Source organism: Rhamphochromis sp. 'chilingali', assembly GCF_963969265.1.
Source record: "Rhamphochromis sp. 'chilingali' genome assembly, chromosome: 1".
Lineage (NCBI taxonomy): Eukaryota > Metazoa > Chordata > Actinopteri > Cichliformes > Cichlidae > Rhamphochromis > Rhamphochromis sp. 'chilingali'.
In genome coordinates, this window is record NC_137929.1 from 13,728,094 (window position 1) to 13,753,480 (window position 25,387).

Sequence of the window (25,387 nt, forward strand, 5' to 3'; positions counted from 1 at the left end):
TACCAATCAATAACAACAGATAAATTTTATTTTATGCATGCTTTCAGTCAACCACTCACCCAGAGGATCTCCAATCCCAGAAAATTCCTTCTCCTCAGTCAATGAGTCTGTCCTCCTTCCATGGCCTGGTAACTGGTCCATCCAGAGCCATATGATCTCAAAATATACATACAACAAGCCAAACCACACCTTGGTCACACCAACCCTTTTCCGCCCTGAAGATGTTCAACGCCATCTTAGTCTGGACTGTCAAAGGTGACTTTAACGCTGGCTGTTCCGACAATCCATTTTATAACATTTCCTGGTCAGATTCGCCAATCTCTGCACCAGGGTTTTAAACGTTTTGCCATCTTCATTAGTTTTTATTTTTATTTAGCTTCGACTCCAGATTTTCAATTTTTACCAGTTGTAATCAGTTTTTACCAATCAGTCGCTAGTTTAGTCTAGTTTTTATTTTCTGAACATCCTTAATTTCAGTTTAGTTTTGATTAGTTTCAGTTATAGTTTTAGTTGTGTTTTGCAAAAATTAAGTGTAACCAAATCCCAGTTCCATCATATCAATCATGCTCTTCCGCTTATCCTTGGGTATTGAGACTATTAACTCTTGCAGCACCGGGTGTTCCTAATTTTGGTTCAAGTGAATTGATAAACTTTTTGAAGGCGATTGACTCACACAATTATTTAGATGTCCCAGTCCTGTTGTCTCGGGACGCATCACGCTGCCTTATCTGGGGTTAGCTGTTTTCTGGGGATGCTGGTTAAGTGGGGGAGCTCTTCAAGGAGGGGGGGGGGGGGGGGGGGGGGGGGGGGTGCTCCCCCTGATGAGCTCTTCAAGGTAAGCTAGGTTAACCTTCTTGTGTGAGCTTTTCAAGTGCACTTCAAGGTTTGTGGGATTTTTAGTTTTATAAATGTCCCTCATAACCCCCTGATGACCCAGTAATTCATTTTTGCACACTGTAGTACACATTTAGTTTTTTTCTTGTAGCTCTCATACTCTACTTGCCACTCCTCTAAGTCCTGATGTTTCTTAGAGAGGACAACAGTACCTTTAAAATTATATCACATGTGTGGGGGTGTGGCCTTGCCAATTGTTTTCCCACCTTTTCAAAATGGCTGGCATGCCCACCAGCACATTTTAAGGAAGAAAGAAAGGTAAGCTTGATATTTACATTTAAAATGTTTTGTTAAACTCAGATTTTTATTAATTTTCAAAAAATAAACATCTAGTAAATAATTTGAGGGGTCTTTAAGAATTAGGCTTATTGAGTTTCACAGAGAACATGACTAATTTATTAATGTGTACTCTAGTGCACGTCGGGACTTTGTACTTATATTTATTTCACTTTTTCCTAGTAGACAACTCTTTGACAAAGGCAGAGAGAATTCTTAACAGAATAATTGAGCGAGATTCAAACAGAGATTTTTCAGAAGATGAGAGTCATGTGAGCCAGATAGGAGAGGGTGAGAACCCAGGAGGAGCCACACAAAGATTATCGAGATGCAGTGGCAGATGTGATAGAGAAAAACACAGGGCCACCTGAAATCTGTCGTCCTATCTGGTCCAAAACCAACATGTAGGAGAATCTGGAATTTTTGCTTTGAGTTAAAAATAAAATATGGGTAAAATGCAGGAATGATTTCCAGTATAGTAAAAAATAAGAGTCGCATTTATAGCTGAATCCATGACACCTGATTGTTTCTACACGATCACGTCTTTGCTGAAAGTTGTCAATGATCTCAATGTGCAAAAAGAACTCCCAGTATCTGGAGTTCAAGCTCCTCTTGGCTGAGAAACCAGGGACAAACATGTGAACAAGACCTGAATAATACCAGTAATGAAGAGTTCTCTCCAAAAATCAAGAAAAGGAGGCCCCAATCAGATGAGAGTGTAGCAAAATATGGTTCCCTCCACTTGCCTGAGATGGTTAACAGTCCAAGGCATTTCAGTTGTAGAATGGTTGGGTGCAACAGTAAAACATATGTGAGATGTGGGAAGTGCCAAATGTTGCTTTGTGTCTCCAAATAAAAAAATCACAGTACTTCCTCAGATATCATAAATGAATTGACTTTTGTGAAATAGAAAGCCCAGTGCAATCACTTGTTCCTGAACCAATGGCTTACAGCTAGTGAAGTGTCAGTGACTTCTAAGTTGGTCCCTGATCTACATTTTTATTATTATATTGTTATATAAATAAGTTTTAATATCCTGCTTACAACAAATTCAGTGGAGCTTTTAATTTTCTTAAATAGCTCTTGAATTTTGTTAGTTTCACATTCGTGATCAATGAACTCCCCTTGTGCACTGTAGTGCACATGTTGTAAAATTTAAATAAAATTAGTTAAAAACAATTTTGTTTTTGTAATGTGTTTTTTTTACCGTCCCAACACTTGATTTATCTGAAAAAGAAAAAAAGAAAAAGAAAAAAGGAAAATGCTTTTCCTTTTTTTCTTTTTTCTTCCTCCCTGGGTCTCAGGAGGACATTGTGTCTATCTTACTTTTAAATTGCTGACTATTTCAAGAAAGCACCCAAAAGACGGGGACCAGTGTTTATCATTACATATCTCCATTTTGAGTGTGGCAAGTCTATCATTCCCCTGTTATTCATAGACCTCAGTGGAGGTTTTTGTTTTTTTGTTTTTTTTACCTCTATAAAAGTTAATTGACTCTTTACAGTGACCTGCTATGGTTAATAATAACCTGCTCCGTCATGAGTGGAATCAAACCTTTTCTTCACTTTAGCATTTAACATTCCCAACCATATAATATGATACATTAATCGAACTACAGCTACTAAAAACACAATTTTCTTAATGCAAACATCAGTAACTCAAAATTAGCAACCAAAGGGTTCAGTCTGCAGTTCACACTCATGTGAAGCTACAGCCTCCCCCCTTAGTCTCTATCATCCTTCTGTTCTTGCAAAAACAAAACAAAGCAAGACAAAACATCCACCCTTCTTTTACAGGCTGGGTGAATTGTTGTGGACATTCACTAATCCTAAAGTCGGTACCGTTTTTGTCTCAATATCAAGTCAGTTAAACTTTTAGTCGTCAGTCCGTCACAGTCCAGTCACATGCATACATCCACACACATTCATACCAGATATTGCTGATAATGGAGTCTCACGCGCAACCTATTCGAGCCTCCATCACCAGCAAGATGACGTCATCATTTTGAAGGAAACAGTTCCTTGTTTTTGGACTGGATTGACTCGCTGCAATCCTTTTAGGCTCGGGACTTCTCATTCGATCAGTGTCCCATATAAGTGAATTTCTCCCAAGCTCATTATAATCATGGAGAAAAATACTTTGCGACTGTTTTCAGTAAGAATATTTTATAGCGCTTTAAAGTTCAATCTCTCAGGCCTGGATTAAAGAGCTGATTTGTTAAATCAGGAACTCACAAAATACCAAAATATCACCACCGGTGGATCATACAGTGGGGCAAAAAAGTATTTAGTCAGCCACCGATTGTGCAAGTTCCCCCACTTAAAATGATGACAGAGGTCAGTAATTTGCACCAGAGGTACACTTCAACTGTGAGAGACAGAATGTGAAAAAAAAATCCATGAATTCACATGGTAGGATTTGTAAAGAATTTATTCGTAAATCAGGGTGGAAAATAAGTATTTGGTCAATAACAAAAATACAACTCAATACTCACCAAATACCAAACAGGTAAGGTGTAATTGAGCCATAGTGCTTGGTCTCTTTGTCCGATGTAAATCAATTGCAGTTAGAGGCTACATTAATTTTCTTTCTGTAAGCACTTATTGAAATTATCTGAGCACATTACAAGTACATATTTGCTTACTCTGTATGCTCAAATGTGACCCGTTATGGCCACTAGAAAAAAAGAGGAGGCCCGAAAAACAGGTGGGGGTCCTCCACCACCACCACTCACAGAGCCTGGCCACTTGGCTTCCACATTTGTGATAATGTTGGCAGCATCACATATGATCTTCACAGTGCAGAGAACACAAATTAGCATCCATTACTATAATGAAATAATTTGTTAGTTTGAAATGCTACAGGGAACTATGTACCTGTACATTAATGCTGTGGAACGACTTCCTGTTCACATAGTCTCCTTCATTTACTGAAGGAGCAATGATTGGAATGTGAGTGCCATCTATACAGCCAATCACGCCTGGGAACCCTGAAAATAAATGTAAAATTTAAGTAGTAGTTCAAGTATCACCACATCATGAATTAAGTTTTGTTCATCCTGCTACCTGCAATTTTGTGGCATCCCTCTTTGATAAATCTTGTGGGTCTATGACCGGGGAACACCACAGACGAGTACAGGAGACGTTTCAGTGCAACTGTAACATTCCTGACTGCCCGACAGACGGTAGCCTTGGAAACGTGCTCAGCGTCACCAATATTATACAGAAAGCTCCCGTTTGCAAAAAACCGAAGTGCAATACAAATAATATGTACAGAACTGAGAGAATGTCCACGATGTGTCACATGAGCAATATTAGGCCTGAGGATGTTATTCAAATAAATTATAGATTGTGCTGAAAAACGGTAACGTTCACACAGGAAATCATCAGGAAATGATAAAATGTCCGAACGCGCTCTAATCACTCTCTCCCGGCGGAGAGCTCTGCGGAGAATTTGGGCTTCAACATCTACTGGCTCTTCAAGGAAGGAGCACGCCATGTCTGACACTTCCTACAGTCAGGTTTCCGACACAGAGGCGGAGAACGTCAGGGTTAGTTGAAGTAAACCTGCTAGGGAGCAGGTTAGCTTCACGGAGTGTGTCGTCATAGTAACTCACTCAGGATTAATCTAAACTCGCTTTGTGAAACCGAAAACCCAGAGTTTTCGTTAACTCAGGGTATACTTACTCAGAGTTTGCACTAAACCGGCTTCCTGAAATAGGGCCCAGATCTAAATCCAATCAAGAATCTGTGGCAAAATCTGAAAACTGCTGTTCACAAACGCTGCCCATCTAATCTGACTGAGCTGGAGCTGTTTTGCAAAGAAGAATGGGCAAAGATTTCAGTCTGTAGATGTGCAAAGCTGGTAGAGACATAAGGCAAACCGGATTATAAGGAGCACTGTCGATTTCCAGAAAAATCAAAGGACTGATTTTTAGAGTGCCTTATTTTCCGAAAAGCACAGTAATAACATAATAACAACGGCCCGCTAGCATGCTCTTGGTTGCTGAGGGCTATGCTGTGGCTGAGCTGCAAGATTAACTCTGCAAAACCAACTTTCATCAAGTAACAGGGCTCTAGAGTGCAACCAATTTGGTCGCAAATGCGAATCCGTATAAATGAGAGCAGGTACACTGATTCCACACAAAGACGTAAATACAGAACGGACCGACGCATCAGAATCAACTTTGTCTTTCTCGGCTTTCTCACCCGACGGCTCGTAGACGGACACGCTGTCGGAGCTTAGCGATCCTGATGCGTCCGGTCCGCGCTGCGATTACGTCTTCTTGCGCTGATTCTGAGCTGCAGGTTTTGTCTCTCCAACCAAAATTCAGAGCCAGCAGCAAAAGAAGCAGCAAACTGCGCTTCACATTTGATCAATGTCATTAATTTTGCTGTTTTGCTTCCACGACTATTAAAATCACACTCCATGCACAGCTAGCTCTCTCTCTATCTGTCTCTGTACTTCAAGAACAGTTTCCCGTCTCCAATCTCTGTTTTCTGTATTATTCATGCGCTTATTACCCACCAGTCTACCGTTGTTTTTTCCCTGCTAATATTAGCATCACACGGCACAGCTTCTGTATCACGTGGTATAAGGCTCCGCCCTTGTCATTTGTTGAGCAGGAAGAGTGAGCGCTTGGTTTCATGCAGAGTACGTCCCGGATCAAAATGCGGTACAATCGTCGTCGTCTTTTTCTTTTTCTTTCTTTTAAATCGTCATTTGGAAATGAGATCGCAAATAAGTTTGAATCGAGATCGCGATTTTCTAACGATTAATCGTGCAGCCCTAATCCTATTAGTCGACTAATCGCAAAAATAATCGGTGACTAGTCGACTATCAAAATAATCGTTTGTGGCAGCCCTAATGCACACAGGGAAAAGTTAGAGAGGAAAAGAGAGAGCAGGAAATTACTCTTACTCTTAGGACGTATATGGCCCAACAGGCCTCGTGATACAGATGAGCTACATCCTCCTGGAAAGCAGCTGCCAATACAGTCTCCCCCATCTGCTGGAAGGCAGATGCTTCAAAACAGAGTGAGAAGTAAAGAGAGAGGGAAGGAACTCAAACAAATTAACACCATATTTTATCTTTAATAATCATATATATTGCTTTACCAAAACAGCTTGTTTTTGTGTTTTTTAAACTACCATCTCTCTTAAACCAACTTGAATTGAACAGTGAGCACAGCCACTAAGTTCTATGTAACAAAAATACAGGGATGGGAGGGAGGGAGACGGTACCTGCACTGACGTTTAAAAAGAAGGAATAGGAGGAGGAGGGGTGGAGGTGGTGGAGCTCTCCGACAGGGGGAAAACTGAGATTTCAGTAAAGCTCAGTCCAAAGCACTTTCCTAATGATTTCCCTGTAACATTAGTCCTCGAGGTCCCCGTCACAGCAGACTACTGTGAGCGCCACCAGACAGTTAATGAGACAAAAACGAGACGCTCTTACAGCCAGGAGGATGCTTCCAGATGACGCTTGATTAATTTGATTGATTATCTGTGAATAAGTCTTGAGCCTCTCCTCAGTTCTTTATATTTTGCCTGTGCTGAGCCAGATGTTCTTCTTCTTCCTTTCTTTAGACTTTCTGAAGGTCATTTAAAGTTTTTCTTTGGACATTAACTGCTTTTTCACCCATTTTCAGTCCAGTCCTTGTACCTGATCGCTTTCAGAGCGATATTTTTGTTTTTTGGGGGGGTTAAACCACTTAACCTAACTCAAGGGGACAAACCCGAGTTGTCAAATACAATACAAAACACACAACTTAGCAAAGAACCAATTTTAAATTTTATCTTTAGGGACTTTGTTACTAGCAACCTGTCACAGAAACACACTATTTAATTTCTTTGGATTGGGAAAGTAGAAGACAGAAAAAAAGGGGACAAGCTGAAAAATCTATCTACAGTGGAGGAACAGTACCTGAAAGTCATGTCAAAAAAAATTCAGCAAACACCTGACACAGGACCTGAAAGATGCACTTGGTCCTTCAGTTGATCCATCTAGTGTTCACCAAAGCCTCATCTCATGGTGTCAGTGAAGGGTGGCTGTCAAGAAGCCATTATTAAGGAAGGGAACAGGGAGAAAAGGCTGAGGGATGCCAAATTACACAAGAACTGGACTGAAAATCAGTAGCAGCAGGTCTGATGGAGTGATGAACCAAAATTTGACAGTTCTGGTTCAAATTGTGGTAATATGTCTACAACCACCTGTAAACTACTGTACAGCTCTGCCATAGTTTGGGTCTGCATTTCAGCCAGGGTGTTGGGGATTTCGTCAAAATTGATGGAATTATGAATAGTACCACCAGACTTTGATGCACCATGCAATACCATCTGGAAAGCGTCTGATCGGCAGCAGCTTACTAAACACATCGAAACACCATCATTCATGGACTGACCTGAGCCGTGTGGGATCATCTCGGCAGAGAATGGAACAAAACGGCAGCTGATATCGAAAGAAGAGCTCTGAATGTCCTTAAAGAAGCTCGGAGAACTATTCCTGAAGACTACTTAAAGGAATTCCAAAGAAATGTGCCTAAGAGAGTTCAGGGCATGCTGAAGATAAAGATGCTCAAGCTCATTACCTCATTATATCAACTCTGTTTTTGCCTTTTATATTGTATTTTCATGTAAACTTTTCAAATTTAAACTGTTGCACCCGTTTCCCATTACCCAGCAAGTTATATGTTAGAATTAAGGTGTGGCTCAAACTTTTGCACAGTCCTACATTTCCCATCTATAAAATGATTTGACACCTGATAAACCTTTAAAAGCACTGACCTGCCTCTCCAACTCTCTGTTTTAAACAACACACACTTACCAGCAGTTGTGTTACGTTTTCGTCAGGTTAGTGGCTCAGACCTAAAACAGCCCAACATTATCTCTAATTCAGGTCTGGACCCAAGCTGACCCATTAAAGTACGTGGTACTCCTTTTATTTGTACTTGTGTACTCAGGCATAAATTAGACTTTTCAGGTACAAACTAAATAACACAAAGAGGAGCTTATGAATAAGAATGAAACTGAGAGGCCCACTGCAAGAAGATACACACCCAAGTGCTGAGATTGTAAAGATGAAAAGTGAGCAGAGGAAAACGAGCGTTTCAGGACACCGAGGCGGTTTCCTCTTCTTCCCATCTGGCAGCCTCACAGCGGGGAGTTATGAGGTAGCCCCAACCTACCTCACATCTCCCCGCTGTGCAAGAACGAGCTCAGCAACACAAGCATCCTCTCTCTTTCGCGAGTGCATACGTGCACATCTACAGTGCTGCATGCCAATGAACCCATTTTCTTGGAGCACCTACACAAGCTGCAATCTACAGATCGTGTTTCACAGCGCTACAGTGAGAGGCAAACACCTCCCTCTGTTTGTGCTTCATTCTAGCTTCGCCCTTCTCTTCCCAACCACACACACCAACACCTTCCTCTTGTGAATTTTATTTTAATCCTTAACATAAAGACAGCTATAAATTAGGATAATCAAACTTGATTTATTACCTCCTGCACCCCCCCACTGTGTGTTCAACAGGAAGCTAAAAGTTGTTAGCTGTTAAAGTGTTCAAAAAACAGCAGGAGCTCGGTGTGAGGCCACAGTGGGCCAAAAAACACAAGATGACCTCCAGCAAGGACAAAATGTATCTGGACGTCTCTGTGAGCATCTGTCTCACTGTGTAAGTGTAGCACAGTGTCTGTGTGTGCATGGCTGGGCAAGAGAGACAGCACAACTGAAAGCACTCAGACGAGGACCCGGTGCATCGTCTGTCTCATCTCAGCCAGTTTACTTACAAACTCTTTAAGTTTGAATTTTAAAGCCGACAATGTGCACAGGGCAGTGATATTTAAAATGAAGGTAAACTATTCCAATCTCTGCAGCCCCAATTGTGTATCTCACACACACACACAGTCCTGAATTCATTACTGAAGTCTCATCCAGACATTCAATGTGCTGTGTAATTAAATTGAGATGTGGGGTCAAAATTCCCACCTAGATTGAGTGAGATGAAATAGAAATCGGCTCTCCTCTAACTGACTTTATAGAAATAATTGCATAAGCTGCATTTATAACTGTTATTAAATAACAGCAGCACACGAGAACTGAAGTGTAATCCCAGCACATTTCGCTTCGCTTGCACTGATTCTTTAGAGATGACGACCGTGGTGGGTAATTAAGGGCAAACAATATACAAGTGGTGTGAAAAATGGAGGCTGCATTACCTTTCCAAAGCTTCCTTTCCCGATGGCCCGCAGTATCTGGAAGTGGTCAAAGTTTACTGTGGAGAAAATGAGAAGCAGTTAGTGAGAACGTGTCAGTTTGAGCTGAGCTATAAAACAGGGAACATGACATGTACAGCACTGTGCAAAAGTCTTGAGCCATCCCTCATTTGCTTCCAGGGATCCGGACTTCCCTGTAATCTTTAAAGTGGTATTAAGGAATAGCTCTCCAGGCTTTTTAAAGTGTTTCTGATTTTTAATCCAGGGCTTGTATTTGACCACTTTTTGTCTGTTAAGACCCTTCACACTAATCTCTGAAACATTCAAACATAAACAGACACCTAAGTCACGGAAAGGACCAGAAAACTTAACAAAGAACCAATTTTAAATTGTATCTTTACACATTTACTTGCAGCCTATTGCAAAAAAACAAAAGCCCACATCATTTGTTCTCACTTCTTTAGTTGAAGAATGCAGTTAATAACACCGTTAACACAGACTGACCTGGCAAAACACGAAAAAATAAGGGGGTGGTTCAAGACTTTTGCTCGGTACTGTATGAGAAATGGAAATGTGCACTTCACAATGTATCGCTGCACTTCGGCAGTACTGTGAAGATTAAATGTTTTTTCCTTCCCGATGCATGTGAAAGGTTAAGACTTACATCTCCAAATGTACTGGAACTGATTTGAACCAGAGGACTCAGCCACACTGTTACTATGTACTGCATAAACACGTTTACCGATGAAGGTAAATCAGACGCTGTCCTGATTGTGTGGCTAAATTTGGTGCTGAAAGCATCAAATCAATTGAATATGATTAACTTGCTATGAGAGGTTTTTACTCCAAGTGTGACTTTTTCTGGCTTCATACACCTTTCAGGGTCAAATTCAAGCACTTTGTGAGCACGTTTAATGTCCATTTTCAACATTTTCCAGCACATTACCATAAAAAGGATGCATATTTCACTTCGCATCACCTGAATAAGACCACGTGAAAGGCCAAATTAATAAGTCTTCTCATCAGATATTGATGCTTCTTTCTTATGTGACACAAAAAACAGGAGGAGACAGATCTTTGCTTGTGTTGTTTTTTAAGTTCATTCATTCAAAACTAACTGTAAGACGCTTAACTACATTGCAGTCTGTGTTATTGTTGTAGACCTAATTATCACCTTTAAAGTGTTTGTGGTAATAACATCATGTAGAGTAAGACAGGCATAGAGAACAGCACTGACTGGGAGAGGCTTTGAACAGATGACATACTCAGATCAATTCAACACTTTAGACTTTAAAAATGCACAAGCGTCTTTCAAAAACCCATTTATTTAATCTATCATCATTGATATTATTATGTACAGTTATAATGTACTGTTCATCTCCCTTAAATAAACAGGCAGCCTTAAAGTGTGAAATAGTCACTTGTCTACTGTCTCAGTGGCTGATAGTGCCCCACAGGCCTCAATGTCAGCTTGAAGCCATTATGTTTCAATTGTTTAATGAGAAACAGATTTTGAATGAAAGCGAGGAAACTTCGGTAGCACAAAAAAGTGCCTATTCTTTGTTCCCATATGGTTCAGTCATATTACCGTCATTTCCCCCTAAGCTGTTCCCAAAGACACCAGGTTAATACTTGAAAAGGCTGCAGCGATACACAAAAATATCATCAATATTCTGTTTACTTGGTGACAACGTCGCTTTTAGCCTTCAATCAGAAAGCCTGACGTTGGCTAGTTAAGCATCGGGCTAACGTTTAACGCTTTCACTTGAGGGAAGTAACTCGTATTACTGCTACTGCTGTGTAATCTTGGTTCAATTCACAGCATATTCTACAAGTTACCCTGCAATAACTAACTGTTAGAATAGCGCCACCGTATTGTATCGCACTGAGTGCACTTCAATCCTTTATCCCGCGAGTTTGCTAGCTAGCAAAATAATAATACCAATTTTAAACAAATAACATGTGTAACGTACACACTCGAGAAAATTATTTACTAGTACTTACGCAAACTCCCCCGTTGTGAAAACGTACAAATCCTTCTTGTATTTTTCGTTTTCCAGCAAACACTCATTAAAACGGCCTCCAGGCACATTAGCGCACTCACCCCCGACTGATCAGGGAGGGGGTGAGGGGTCACACACTGAAACAGACTAACGTGCAGAGGTACAGCCCAGGCAGAGAAATGTTGCTTTTAGACTTTGCGACTCGTTTTATTTCTCTATCTGATAAGAAAAATATTCAATCAGATAGTTATTTGTGGTGAATGAAATACGGTTACAGTTTCAAGAAGTTTTAAGCACCAAATCCAAAATCCAAGCACTGCAATATTAAAATCCAATTCAATTTCTTGTTTGCTCCGAAATCTACGACATGACTATATACAGAAAAGCTTGACATGGTATGCAAAAAAAACCCCGAAGACAATACAAATACAAATACATGAACAAAAAAGGTTTTAACTGTCAGTTATGTCATTTTAAAATTTTCCAAAACTAACATTTTCTTTGATTGACTGATATTAAATTGATTAGGGTCAAGTTTAGTGTGAACAATATTACACAAACAAGCACGTGTGTGCGCATGCGCACATATGAGAATCCCTTCGATCACTTCTCATATGTGCGCATGCGCACATATTAGAATCCCTTCGATCGCTTCTCATATGTGCGCATGCGCACATATTAGAATCCCTTCGATCGCTTCTCATATGTGCGCATGCGCACATATTAGAATCGCTTCGATCGCTTGTGACGCGGTAACTTTGCTTTGATCCTTTCTGACGTCATAACTTTGCTTTGATCCCAAAACCCATAAATAGGAGCGCTCACCTGTTACTTTATGCTTAACGGACGTTGACCTGCAGCAACTGAAACCCTTTCGAGAAGTTTTGAGAGCAATTTACGAGAGAAACCAAAACAAGTTCAGTTTTGTTTCTCACCAATCCACAGCGCAAACAGACACATTACACCATGTCAGCCAACCCATCCTTCGGCTCAGATGAGCTTCGAATATCTAAAGGGACCATTTTGGGAGATCACCACATGGTGGAGGCTTTCCTTGGAGAAGGAAGCTTTGGTGTTGTAACGAAATGTCGCGATACAAAAAACAACAAAACTGTTGCTATTAAAGTCAACAAGAGCGACCCTGAAATTCTGCTCCAGGCAAAACTGGAAATTTTCATCCTGGAGCAGCTACGACGCTTGGATCCAGACAGGTGCAACATTGTCGAATGGAACGGCTATTTCCTCGATGGAGAGCGCATTTGCTTGAATTTCGAACTCCTCGACCAAAGCCTGTCAGACTACATAGGGGACCGGAATAACCAAGGTCTCCCAATGAGAGAAATCAGGCCAATTTTGAATCAGCTCGCAAATGCTCTGTTCCACCTGGGTTCTGTGGGAATAGTGCATGCTGACCTCAAACCTGTCAACATCATGGTTGTGAACCGCAGTGAGTCTCAAGTCAGAGTCAAACTTATAGACTTTGGCATCGCATGTAACACCTCTGCAGTGATTCCTGGTGACTGTGTGGGGACAATTGGTTATTGTGCACCTGAGATTATGCTTGGCACTCCATATGATGAAGCAATTGACATGTGGTCTCTGGGGCTGGTAGCTGTGGAGCTTGCTACAGGGGTGCCTCTCTATCCTGGGGAAGACGATTATGACGTTTTGAAATTCATAATTGAAACCCAGGGTCAGCTACCAGATCATCTTCTAGAGTCTGGCTTGTACACTGACAGCTATTTCATCGAGGATAACCACAACGAACAGCGCCGGACATTTAAGACCCCAGAACAATTTCAATACGAGACAGATTATCGATCCAAGGAAACTCGATCGATAAAACTTAAGTGTCTCGATGACCTCGAACAACTGCTGAAAGTTAGGCGAGGACCGGAAAATGGCCAAACATTATTTGTAAGGCTAATCAAAGAAATGTTGGCCTTGGATGCAAATCAGCGCATAACACCCTCGGAGGTTCTGAAGCATCCCTTTTTCGACCCTGGCCTCTCAAGGAGAACCCCCTGCACGGACATGAATAGTACAGGGGGAGAACTCCTTGTGCTCTCTCAGCAGCCTTCAAGCTGGAAAAGTCATGGATCGCAAAAATTCAGCTGCAGTTTCCAAAACTCAGTTGAATTTGCTCAAAAAAGAGACATCAACACCTCAGCCAACCCATCTGCCTCTGAAGATGATCTTCAAATAACGAAAGGGACCATTTTAGGAGATCACCACGTGGTAGAGGCCTTCCTTGGAGAAGGAGGCTTTGGTTTGGTAACCAGATGTCGCGATACAAAAAACAACAAAACGGTTGCTATTAAAGTCAACAAGAGCGACCCTGAAATTCTGCTCCAGGCAAAACTGGAAATTTTCATCCTGGAGCAGCTACGACGCTTGGATCCAGACAGGTGCAACATTGTCGAATGGAACGGCTATTTCCTCGATGGAGAGCGCATTTGCTTGAATTTCGAACTCCTCGACCAAAGCCTGTGGGACTACATTGGGGACCGGAATAACCGAGGTCTCCCAATGAGAGAACTCGGGCCAATTTTGCATCAGCTCGCAAATGCTCTGTTCCACCTGGGTTCTGTGGGAATAGTGCATGCTGACCTCAAACCTGGAAACATCATGGTTGTGAACCGCAGTGAGTCTCCCGTCAAAGTCAAACTCATAGACTTTGGCCTCGCATGTCCTGCTTCTGCAGTGATTCCTGGTGACCGTGTGGGGACAATTGGTTATTGTGCACCTGAGGTTATGCTTGGCATTCCATACGACAAAGCAATCGACATGTGGTCTCTGGGGCTGGTAGCTGTGGAGCTTGCTACAGGGGTGCCTCTCTATCCTGGGGAAGACGATTATGATGTTTTGAAATTCATAATTGAAACCCAGGGTCAGCTACCAGATCATCTTCTAGAGTCTGGCTTGTACACTGACAGCTATTTCATCGAGGATAACCACAACGAACAGCGCTGGACATTTAAGACCCAAGAACAATTTCAATACGAGACAGATTATCGATCCAAGGAAACTCGATATATAAAACTTAAGCGTCTCGATGACCTCGAACAACTGCTGAAGGTTAGGCGAGGACTGGAAAATGGCCAAACATTATTTGTAAGGCTAATCAAAGAAATGTTGGCCTTGGATGCAAATCAGCGCATAACACCCTTGGAGGTTCTGAAGCATCCCTTTTTCGACCCTGGCCTCTCAAGGAGAATCCCCTGCACTGACATGAATAGTACAGGGGGACAAAACCTTGTGCTCTCTCAGCAGCAATCATCGTTTGGGTGGCCAGAATTCTAGGGGAGCTAGAAAATTCTTGTGGAAAAAAAGCCCAAAACAATAACATCAACAAAAACAACCAATGAATATGGTCTTAAACTTGGGCACAATTTGGCTTGAAATCCATCAACTAATCTCTCAATATTCAAAGCGGAACAGCAGACAACTTACCATCACATCAGTCCTTCAATCAGACCTACAACAAACGTCTTCCTTCTCTCACCCCAACCGGTCGCAGCAGATGGCCGCCCCGACCTGAGCCTGGTTCTGCCGGAGGTTTCTTCCTGTAAAAAGGGAGTTTTTCCTTCCCACTGTCGCCAAAGTGCTTGCTCATAGGGGGTCATATGATTGTTGGGTTCTCTATATGTACTATTGTAGGGTCTACCTTACAATAATACATACAGCCTTGAAGTGAGTGGTGATGTGATTTGCTGCTGAATGAATTGGGAACTAATTGGAAATCTGGATATTAATTAAATAAACCTGCTTTGAGCATCAATTAATTGTTGTTTGAAATTCTTTATAAATATATAAATATAGTGCCACTCTTCTACTGTTTAAATTGCAACTGTTTAAAACTGACTAATTTATTCATACACTTGAGCATAAACACACGCACAGTAAATGGCCTGTATTTGTACAGCGCTTTACTTAGTCCCCAAGGACCCCAAAGAGCTTTACACTACATTCAGTCATTCACACATTCACACACTGGTGATGGCAGCTACATTGTAGCCACAGCTGCCCTGGGGCGCACTGACAGAGGCGAGGCTGCCGGACACTGGCGCCACCGGGCCCTCTGACCACCACCAGTAGGCAACGGGTGAAGTGTCTTGCCCCGGGACACAACGACCGAGACTGTCGGAGGCGGGGCTCAATCTGGCAACCTTCCAATTACAGGATGAACTGCGAACTCTTGAGCCACGATTGCCCTATATACACATATACTTTACAGTACTAGTCAGTGCTTACATACTAGTTCTTTTCCCTACTTTTTCATGCTTACTGGTACAAATGCCTGTTACTAGAGTTAAATGCTATCAATGTATTCTCACAGTTATGGAACTGTACAAATGCATACAAAATAACGCTCACGTAAACATAACTGTGCACTAGTTTGCCCTTATTGCTGCAGTTTGTTTCAAGTTGTTCTCTCACACACACACACACACACACACACACACACACACACACACACACACACACACACACACACACACACACACTATGTAACGTTTCAGCAAGAAAATACCGCCCCTCCCCCCCACAGTGACACCACCACCACTAGTCTGCACAGCTGACATGAGGCAGCATGGATCCATCCTTTCATGCTATTTATGCCAAATTCTGACCCGACCATCTGCATGTCAGAGCAGAAATCAAGACTCATCAGACCAGGCAACATTTATCCAATCTTCTCATGTCAAATTTTGAGAACTGTAGCTTCAATTTCCTGTTCTTAGCTGACCAAAACGCTCTTCTGCATTCTTTGGTTGCAACAAATGGTTGTATGAGCTACGGTTGCCTTCCTATCAGACATTTTTCTCTGACCGTTGACATCAATAAGGCAGTTTTTCCAAGAGAACTGCCTTTCACTGGATATTTTCTCATTTTTGTCACCGAAAAGGGTGTCTGTGTTACTTCTTGTCTTATATATATTGTCTCTGTTTTCCTCTGTCCTTTGTCAGTGTCTGTTCACCTACCCCTGTGTCTCCATATTCCCAGTGTTCAAGGTTTCCGAGTGTTTTCCCAGTTTAGGTTTTCATGGTTGGTTCTGTTTGCTACTCAGCCAGAATAAACAGCTCGCTCTTTTTAAAAGTAGGCTCCAGAATGGATGATGGCATGTTCGCATGTCTTTATGCAACACTGAGTGTGCTGAACTAAAGGTAGGCCTAGTTTCATTTTCATGGTCATTATTATCATGACAATGATTACGCCTTATTCTGATTATTTCTCCCTTTTGGAGATGTAACATTTACATGAGGGGTGTAGGAACATTTCCCCCTAAATATTTTTAGATAAATTTTTGTTGAAGTCACTGTTTTTGTCGTATTGATGATGCAGCTAGAATAAGTGCTTTTAAATAAAAGAATAACCATTCAAAGTGCTCAGTGGTGAAACTGTAACTCTTTCAGAGTTTGACAGCTGGACAAGTGATGCCGTATTTAAAGAAACATGAGATGAGTGCAGCATATTATCTGAACAGAGATCATTCAATGAGCAAGAATAAACACTGAAAGAGAAACACTTCACTGTTGATTATCATATGAAGTCTAATAAAAGCTGTTAATCTGTTAATATCCTGCTAATCTGCATACAGCAAATACAGAACATGCGACTTTAAAGCATCCAGCAAAGTGATAACTGTCCTCTGCCCACTAAGTAGTGACTCTACAAAAGATTATTTTCAATATCATCTTTATATTATATTTAGTTATTCTCCAGCGCAACAATGTAAGGAGCTCTGTGATTGGTTAGGAAAGGACAGACTGGCCACCTCGATTTTTCTTCACTGCACATTGATCCATAGCTTTGCTCTGTAAAGGCTAACAAAGTGCTTTTGCTTTACAAAGACATTCAGCGTCGGTATTCACTCTTTTAAAATGCCACTGAACACTGGAGTGAAATGGAGCCCTGATCCTCAGAGTTTTATTGTTGCTAACATTTCTTATAGATAGCACAGATAGTGCCCCACTGCAGTAATCACTCATGTCTAGATATTCCTGTTAAAAATGAGTTTTTCCTCCCCACTGTAACATGGCAAACATAGCAAACGGATAATCCAGCTGAAGCTTCAGACAGCCGTCAGACAGTGAAACACTGCCATCTGCTGGACGCGAATAACAAAGACGCTGCTTTGACGGGTGAGGGAGTTTCAACAAGTCTGCAACGACTCAAGCATCAAACTACAGAACTATTCTAGCGGACATGGTGCTCTAATGACTGCTTCATTAACGCAGGTCAGAAAGGATCAAACATATCAATAAATCATAAAACACAAAACGTCTCTTATTGCCCAGGGCTCAGGAAGTGAGTGTGTTCCTTATAGCCCAACACGTTCTCACTCCCAACTCGTCAAACGTGTGACGCATGGTCAGGCTCCCTCTGCTTCACTTATGGACCATATGGACCACCAGGTAAGACCATTTAAACGGACAGCATTTATAGAATGACTATTAAAAGTCAGCGAGTGTCAGTAATGTTAATGTGGTTATGTTAGTAATACACCGAGTGCTAATATAACAGCTTTAAGATGCATTTGTAGATGTTATTACGTGTTTTACCGTCTTTATGGTGCTAGCTTAAAGTTACGGTGTAAACGTTAGCTTATATTGGAGGAAAGCTGTTACTGTTTAAACGATGTTAGCACAGAAATATTAGCTTCTGTCATGACTGATGAAGTTACTAGTTAATAAAGTTTCCAGTAAAGTGTTTAATCGCAGCCACAGACTGACAGCAAATATCTCGATTAGCTTCAGTGCATCTGTAATAAATATGTGCAAGTTTCAGTGCTTCGTTTAAACTGTATGATACTTATACTGACCCAGGGTCAGTGTAAAATACAATCCTAGCTGTGTGAACAAAGCCTGGCTGCTTTAATCCTGCATGACAAACCTCAGGATGCAGGTTATTATTACTCTTTCCTGCTGGCACACCTGTCACACCTGAGAGTCAGCTAGAAACTCACAGTGACGTGGACATCATGCAAAGACTGCCAGACTCTGTAATACTGCAAATGATCAGTGACTCAGGTTATCACTAAACTTTAAACGGCACCTCTGTGTCTCTGTGTGCTGAACATCTAGGATTGAGTCAGGCTGCATTGACTGTGGGACTTTAATGTGTTAAAAGCAGGTTGAAGACGGCTCAGAAACATTTGAAGATTAAAATTTAGCATTATGGCTGCTGGTGGTTTGTAAAGCCTCTACTCAGCTGTATTTCTGTTACTAATTTATGTTTGTTGTTGTTTAACACAGATTTCAGAAGAGCAAATATGCTTAATAGTTTAACTAGATTTCATTTGTCAGTGTGGGACTGCTGAGTCACCTGAAGAACTCATTTCATTCATTCTCCACATGATGTTCATTTACAGAAATGTTTCACAGGAACTGATTTCTCCCAAAGGGTGAACTAGTGTGTTTCCATAGATTACCTCTGTATGAATGTACTTCTTAAATGAAGGCAAGTGTTTGTCCTTTTTTGTTCCTCAGGTACAGTACGTGATATCAAGGGCAGGCGGTCATCACTGGGGGTAGACAAGAAGCAGACGTACTTCCAAGAGGGAGCTGCAGTGAGGTCAGAGGTCAGAATCTGAAACAGCTCAGGTTTATATTTTAGAGGTTATAAAAAATCAAAATGTATTATTTAAAGAAACCTTTAAATAATAGTCATAATTATGATTATTATAAGAAATATCAAACATTTAAGTGGATTTTCTGTTACACATATCGTGTTAGCCCTGCAATAAACTGGCAGCCTGTCTTTGTCCTGTATCAGCTGGGATAGGCTTCATCCTCCTGCAACCCTGAATTGGATACATTGTATTCCAATTATGTAATCTGATCATTTACAAACTCAAGGTATCTAATCAAAATGTAAGTGATGCCGCCCTTGACAGACAGGGAGATTTTATTCCTCAAAGACCATCATCCAGTCGAAGTACTAGTTGCCACGTGGTCAGTGTTCTCACAACCATTGATTTTATCTCACAACTTGTTTTCACCAAAGAATTTCAGTAAGTAAATATTCTTCAATCTCTTTTTCCCCCCAGTGTCTGCAGATCAGCATCAGTGTCCACGTGAAGAACCTAGTTATGTTGCCAGTGTCAACCCAACAAAAGGTACTTTACCTTCTTGTATATATTGTGATTCCTTTACTTTTATATTTGTTGTTATAGTTGAGTTAGGCAGGGCTTTTGTGCAGTCCTGAGAAACATACTGCCTAGAGTGTTTTTCACTTTGTGGAAGAGTTTCTTTATTTTTTTTCTGTTAGTGTGTGGAACTGAGGTGCTTCGTCAGGAGCTCCTTCAGTTGTTGGAGGATGGAGAAGAGGACGCAGCCATGACTTGTGAGACGTCGTCTGAGTCAGCTGCTACTCACTGGGCGATCAGAAACATGGTGTCCTTGCTAAAGTGGAAAGAGGCCAGGCCTTGTCTTATAGACAATATGTTAGCTACTCTGGATCCACAGTCACACCGTGTGTGTCAGTGTGGCAAACAAGTAGTTGTGAGGTGTCTGGACTGCCTGCCTCTTCCATTCCTTTGTGCTGACTGTGATATTGCAGTTCACACACGCTTTGTCCTGCACAGCAGAGAGGCAGTAACAGGAGGGTTTTTGCAGCCTTCATCAGAGTTTCACAATCCAATATGTACGGTTTTTAAGTCTTATGCATTTATTGCTATGTACTATGAGTGTGTGCTGTTATTGTATATTTATTGTGTATCATTTAATTTCCAATTCTTTTTATATATATTGTGTGTTTTTAATGTTAGTTCGGCTGTTGCCTGTGCAAAGACCAGACTGTGTGTGACTGCCCAGCAGGTAACGTTGAGGTTTCACCCGGTGCAATTGTGGCTCTTGTAACCATAAATGGTAAGTTGCTCTTTTGTCACACAGTACATACACAATAGATGTGTTTGCAGGTTTTATTGCAAATTGTACATTGCTACATTGTTTTGAATTACCCTCGGCCCGCAGTATATGTGGGCACCTGTCAAAGGTCATTTGGATTTACCAGACCGCTTTGAAAACAACATGGGAAAAAATGAATGTCTTTGTTGAGCCATGACTGGATTTCTCCTTATCCTTCCTAAAGGCCGTTATAACCTTGCACTGCCAGTGGTGAGCTGCACCAGCTGTGGCCTAATGTGGTCCCCCTCAGTTAAGGACTTCCAGGGTGGTGGATATTGGCCTGGCACCTTAAATTTCTGCACCCTGTTTTCAGTCTTTCTATGACATTAAGAAGCTGCAGCAGGGATGTCACTTAAGGCCTTTGTCAAAGTGCTGGATGAACGAACAGCCCATTTTGGAAGGGTGAGTTTCTAAATTTGTCAAGTTTAAGGAAATTGTGCAAATCAATGTTTATGATGACTGTCCGTGAATATTCTGTTGTTTGTCCTCTACTTAAAAGACTGGCCGAATATCAGCTGATGCCTTCAGCAAAAGTTTCTTGGAGTGGAGTGCTGTAAAGTTTGAGGTGGACAGGATGTGCAAGGAGCCATGCTTTAGCTGCCCTGCCTGCACTCCAGACATGCTCGCCGTCTCAGTTGATGGAAACTGCAAGCTTTATCGCTTTCAATCAAATGCAAGGTACGTTATGCATTGTGTACATAAATCAAATATGGATTTGTACAAAAATTGTATTTTGATGTTTCTTTTCAAACAACTGTCACCGTGTTCGTTCAGCACTTCAGAGCAGGGGAACTTTGAAGGTGTCTTCATTGAGAAAGATGAGGAAGTTGCTGAGTTTGTGAAATACATCCAGAGACACACAAATGATGTAAGATACACATATATATCAGTGCTGTCAGCGTTAATCTTGTTAAAATGACGTTAACGCCATAACCATATACTCATACGTGTGTGTGTGTGGATACATATTTGGATGGGTGGATATTTATTTTGTTTTTCTCTTGGTGTTGTCGTAATACTATTTACTTGACTTTATCTTAATGTGTACTTCATTTTGAGTAGCTCACACTTGGATGTGCGAGGTATACTGCAGCTTGTAGTCTTGGATACGTTTAAGACATTTTGTTATAAGGTTGAATGAATTCAGCAGTCATGTATTGTGACCTCCTTTCTATAGATCAAATGGGGAGGTGCGTTTCAGGATGGGGCCGGTTCTACAGTTGGAGAAGAGGTGGAGCAAGTAAACAGTTTCCTGTCTAGGGCGGCCATCACAACGAAGTACATGTCTAAAGCAGGTGTGTGTCTGTGTGTGAGATTCCACTCAGTCTCCTGCTCATTCATTCTTATTTGTATACTAACTGAAATGCAGGGCGAACAGACATGCTGAGCCTCCTGGCTTTGGGCTGGAACAAAAGGAAAGTGGAACAACTGGGCCGCACTTTGAGCCAGAGATATCTAAAGGTCATTTTTTCAACACCCATTTTAATGTGTGTGGTAATGGGGGGGAAACACCAGTACTCTAAAAATGTCCATATGAATGACATTTATTAATGTATTCTTATATCATAAGGATCCTTAGAGAACAAGTGGAGAGCCTGAATGCGAGCAGAAATGAGCTGGGTGTGGATGACGACACACTGCAGCAATGGGCTGAAGGTGAGTCTCAATATAATGCACTCGTGTATAACAACAGGACCCACCATGGCCTCATTAAAGAACTTAGAGTTAAGATCTTTCTGACAGTGTCAACAAACAATGAAAAATAAGCTTGTAAAAGCAGAATTGATGGCAGAGTTGTTGCGTTTGATCAAATTGGATTGGACCTGGGTTGAAGTGATGTCGTACTAGTTGGTTTTATAAAGCTGAACACCAACATACTTGTTATCTCATGATAATGCAGCACATGAAGGCTCCAGATGTCTCATAATGAATATCATCAAGTCAGTGATTACAGAGTCCACTGTAGTTTGGTGACTGTTACTCATCCTGTGTTCTGATTAATATTCCTCTCACTTAGAAACGGATCAAACTGATGGCAGCCTTGGAGCGTTGCAGGCACGAGTAGAGGAGCTTGTCGTCATCATCAGAGTGCGAACACAAAGTCTTTACAGACAAAATGGTGTCACAGTTTCTTTGAAACGGACCGTTTGATGCTCAGTTTGTACAGCTTGTACAGCTACTTTGTAAACAGAATAAAATCAGATCCAGGTTTGTTTAAGCTGGATGTGATTTGTTCTAGCAAACGAATTGATGAGTGTAGATTAAAATGTAAATATATGCATTATGTGAAGGTGTGAATTTTTTATGATTATTTACAGATAGCAACAAGAGGCGACATAGAATTCGCAAGGTCATCTTAGATGAGAAGAAACGCTTGGCGGCTGCTGTTGACGACTACAACAAGGAAACAAGCAACAAAGCAAATCGTATCCAGTGATGCCCTCATGCAGAGCGACGTTTGGCCCTGGCAGAGCACAAGTGAACGTAAGCTCTTGATTTCTAAATATCCTTTTTAAACAAACTCCCAGTATCTGAGCAGCAGTTGAATGTTTTGTTCTTGAATCATAATATGCTGCTATGTTTTCCCATCTGATGTTGTTAAACTGCAGCTGCTGCTGACCTCCGGACAAAGAGAAAGGTCTTTGAGAAGGTGATGGCTGTGAGGCGCCTGAGAGAGGAGGAGATGATCCTTTGCAGGGAGATGCAGCATCACTGGACAGTGTTGCAAATGCGATCTGTGGTGTTGGGGACAATCTCCTCAGACTGTAAGCACATCTTTTATTTATTTATACATTTGGTGATGAATTGATTGAAAATAATAGCAGATGCTAAAGTCTTACTGGATCTTTTACCTATATTTGGGTTGCTAGCTAACACCGCCTTCTCCCTTAAAAAAAGTTTAATTACATGATCCTAACTCCTTGTGTTTATGAGGTGAGGTTTGTTTGTTTGTTTGTTTGTTTTACTTATATTTAATAGTTTTGTTGTTTTTACAGCCTCCCTTGTTGGCATGTCGGAGGATGCACAGAAAGGACTCCATAGCCTGGTTTAAAAACAAAGTGAACTGAAAGCTGAAACGCTCAAAGTAAAGGACGTGTACAAGAGAATCCTCAGCCACCAACCACTCCTGGAAATGGACTCGGAGGAGGAGGAGGACGTTTCAGACGATGAGAGTGATTTGAGCACTTCTGATGAAGACTGATTGTGTCATCATTGATGTTATGTTTGCTAGAATAAAAAGTTAAACACATCTGTTTAATGTGATTTTTATCATGTCTGTTTTAGAAATTGCTTATCAACAGACATTTTACATGTTGAGAAGAAAAATGTAATTCCCTTGGTGCAGTTGTTTACCCTGAATCATTCTTTCCCATCTAATTTAATGACTCGTGTACATGTTCAGATACAATAACATCATTGAATTCATGGGATGCTTTCTGGGCTGCTCAAATTACTACAAAATGTAAAAGCACCAGGCAGCACACTCACAAGGACATGTTTTGTTCAGTGTTTTGTTGAAGAAATCAACAAGTACAACTGAGATGTTTGCTGTAGTGGTGTGTTTGTTAAGAAGCATGCCAGCACACTGGTGAACTGACAGTCCCAGAATGCACCCGAGCCAGTGACTCGCCCCAGAACAAATGACATTAATTATCTAGAAAGACAACCGTGATCAAAGAAGAAGTAAAAGAGTAGGAAACAAAAGCTAAGGAAAGGTACTGTGGGGTAGGAAAGAAAGGCCAGAGCTGTGCAAAATGACCTCCAGCAGGCCACAAATATGCACGTCTGCTCAAACGGTCAGATACTGACTCCATGAGGGTGGTATGAGGGCTCGACGTCCACAGGTGGGGGTTGTGCTTACAGCCCAACATCGTGCCGGATGTTTGGCATTTGCCAGAGAACACCAAGATTGGCAACTTTGCCACTGGCGCCCTGTGCTCTTCACAGATGAAAGCAGGTTCACACTGAGCACGTGTGACAGAGTCTGGAGACATATTGGAGAACCTTCTGCTGCCTGAAACATCCTCCAGCATGATGGTTGGGCAGTGGGTGACTAATGGTGTGGGTGGCATTTCTTTGGGGGACCGCACAGCCCTCCATGTGCTCGGCAGAGGTAGCCTGACTGCCATTAGGTGCTGAAATTAGATCCTCAGACCCCTTGTGAGACTAAATGCTGGTGCGGGTGGCCCCGGGTTCCTCCTAATGCAAGACAACGCTAGACCTCATGTGGCTGGAGTGTGTCAGCAGTTCCTGCAAGACGAAGGCATTGATGCTGTGGACTGGCCCGCCCATTCCCCAGACCTGAATCCATTTGAGGACATCTGGGACATCATGTCTCACTCCATCCACCAACTGCACCACAGACTGTCCAGGAGTTGGCAGATGCTTTAGTCCTGGAGTCTGGGAGGAGATCCATCAGGAGACCATCTGCCACTTCATCAGGAGCATGCCCAGGTGTTGTAGTGAGGTCATACAGGCATGTGGAGGCCACACAGACTACAGAGCCTCATTTTGACGTGTTTGAAGGACATTACATCAAACCAGATGAATGATTCTGTATTGCACTGATCAAGGAACCAACCCAATAGGAGCTAAAGGCATCCTCTTCACATTACTTAACATAGTGAGTTTATACTATGTTTAATGTGCATTTTCTTCATCAGTCTAGAACATAACATGTTAGCGCTCCCTGGTTCTTTTTGGAGACAGATCCTGAGACAGCAGGCAGCTTTGGAGAACTCATGCCAGCTGTGGTCATTAAGGAATCCTTTGATTTAATATTGATTTCATGACAACTATCCTCAGGCACATATTCCTGGATATATACAATGACACGAGTAGACACTAACCCCCAGCAGTCTGGTGCTATGACAGCATAACTAAGGGCTGACCTGAACCAGCCCCAACTATAAGCTCTATAAAGAAGTAAAGTCTTATGCCAACTCTTAAAAGTCTTGACCATGTCCACCTCCAAAACTCATAATGGACTTTGGAGGTGGACAGCTATCAAGCTCCTCACAGAGGAGCAGCTTGACAGCTAACAGCTCCCAATTTACTTTAGTCCAAATACATGAATTCAAATTGAGGT

At 41.6% G+C, this 25,387-nt stretch overlaps 3 protein-coding genes and 2 long non-coding RNA genes across 20 annotated transcripts in view; 3 read left to right on the forward strand and 2 right to left on the reverse strand.

The window, feature by feature from the left end:
* Positions 1 to 11,526, reverse strand: part of LOC308394601 — a 50,038-nt gene extending 38,512 nt beyond the window's left edge. For both annotated transcript variants that reach the window (XR_013971251.1, XR_013971253.1), the window contains exons 1-2: positions 11,388 to 11,526; positions 9,387 to 9,442 (exon numbers count right to left, since the gene is read on the reverse strand). This is a non-coding gene — a long non-coding RNA (uncharacterized lncRNA). The remainder of the gene's footprint in view (positions 1 to 9,386; positions 9,443 to 11,387) is intronic.
* The window catches only part of LOC308393807 (uncharacterized protein), an 810,936-nt gene that overhangs the window by 356,976 nt on the left and 428,573 nt on the right, over positions 1 to 25,387 (reverse strand). The window lies entirely within an intron of this gene.
* Positions 1 to 25,387, forward strand: part of LOC308394419 (mitogen-activated protein kinase kinase kinase kinase 2-like) — an 83,316-nt gene that overhangs the window by 10,272 nt on the left and 47,657 nt on the right. The window lies entirely within an intron of this gene.
* On the forward strand, positions 17,509 to 20,610 carry LOC308394507. Of its 5 annotated transcripts, none has more exons than XR_013971222.1 (5): positions 17,636 to 17,805; positions 18,880 to 19,344; positions 19,440 to 19,508; positions 19,661 to 20,259; positions 20,483 to 20,610. It is a non-coding gene; the product is annotated as an uncharacterized lncRNA (long non-coding RNA). The 5 variants fall into 5 exon arrangements; XR_013971223.1 differs by having other exon boundaries at positions 18,880 to 18,971; positions 20,160 to 20,259; XR_013971219.1 differs by lacking the exon at positions 17,636 to 17,805 and adding an exon at positions 17,509 to 17,628 and having other exon boundaries at positions 18,880 to 19,508.
* LOC308394352 (uncharacterized protein) lies at positions 20,606 to 23,548 on the forward strand. 11 transcript variants are annotated; one of them, XM_080878628.1, is made up of 10 exons: positions 20,606 to 20,700; positions 20,798 to 20,976; positions 21,073 to 21,166; positions 21,476 to 21,593; positions 21,668 to 21,759; positions 21,869 to 21,954; positions 22,316 to 22,506; positions 22,617 to 22,782; positions 22,908 to 23,063; positions 23,295 to 23,548. In XM_080878628.1, exons 1-6 carry the CDS (start codon positions 20,644 to 20,646, stop codon positions 21,875 to 21,877), a joined length of 549 nt encoding a protein of 182 aa, XP_080734754.1. In that variant the 5' UTR covers positions 20,606 to 20,643; the 3' UTR covers positions 21,878 to 21,954; positions 22,316 to 22,506; positions 22,617 to 22,782; positions 22,908 to 23,063; positions 23,295 to 23,548. The 11 variants fall into 11 exon arrangements, 10 of the variants coding, with proteins under 10 accessions (XP_080734754.1, XP_080734749.1, XP_080734752.1 ...); XM_080878623.1 differs by having other exon boundaries at positions 21,476 to 21,576; XM_080878626.1 differs by having other exon boundaries at positions 21,476 to 21,576; positions 22,316 to 22,386.

Excerpts from the sequence above, each read along its gene's own strand:
- LOC308394352 (XM_080878619.1), top strand. The coding sequence starts at position 20,644 with ATGTCACTTAAGGCCTTTGTCAAAGTGCTGGATGAACGAACAGCCCAT. Across the intron at positions 20,977-21,072 it reads CGCTTTCAATCAAATGCAAG|CACTTCAGAGCAGGGGAACT; the intron begins GTACGTTATGCA and ends GTGTTCGTTCAG. Across the intron at positions 21,167-21,475 it reads TCCAGAGACACACAAATGAT|ATCAAATGGGGAGGTGCGTT; the intron begins GTAAGATACACA and ends TCCTTTCTATAG.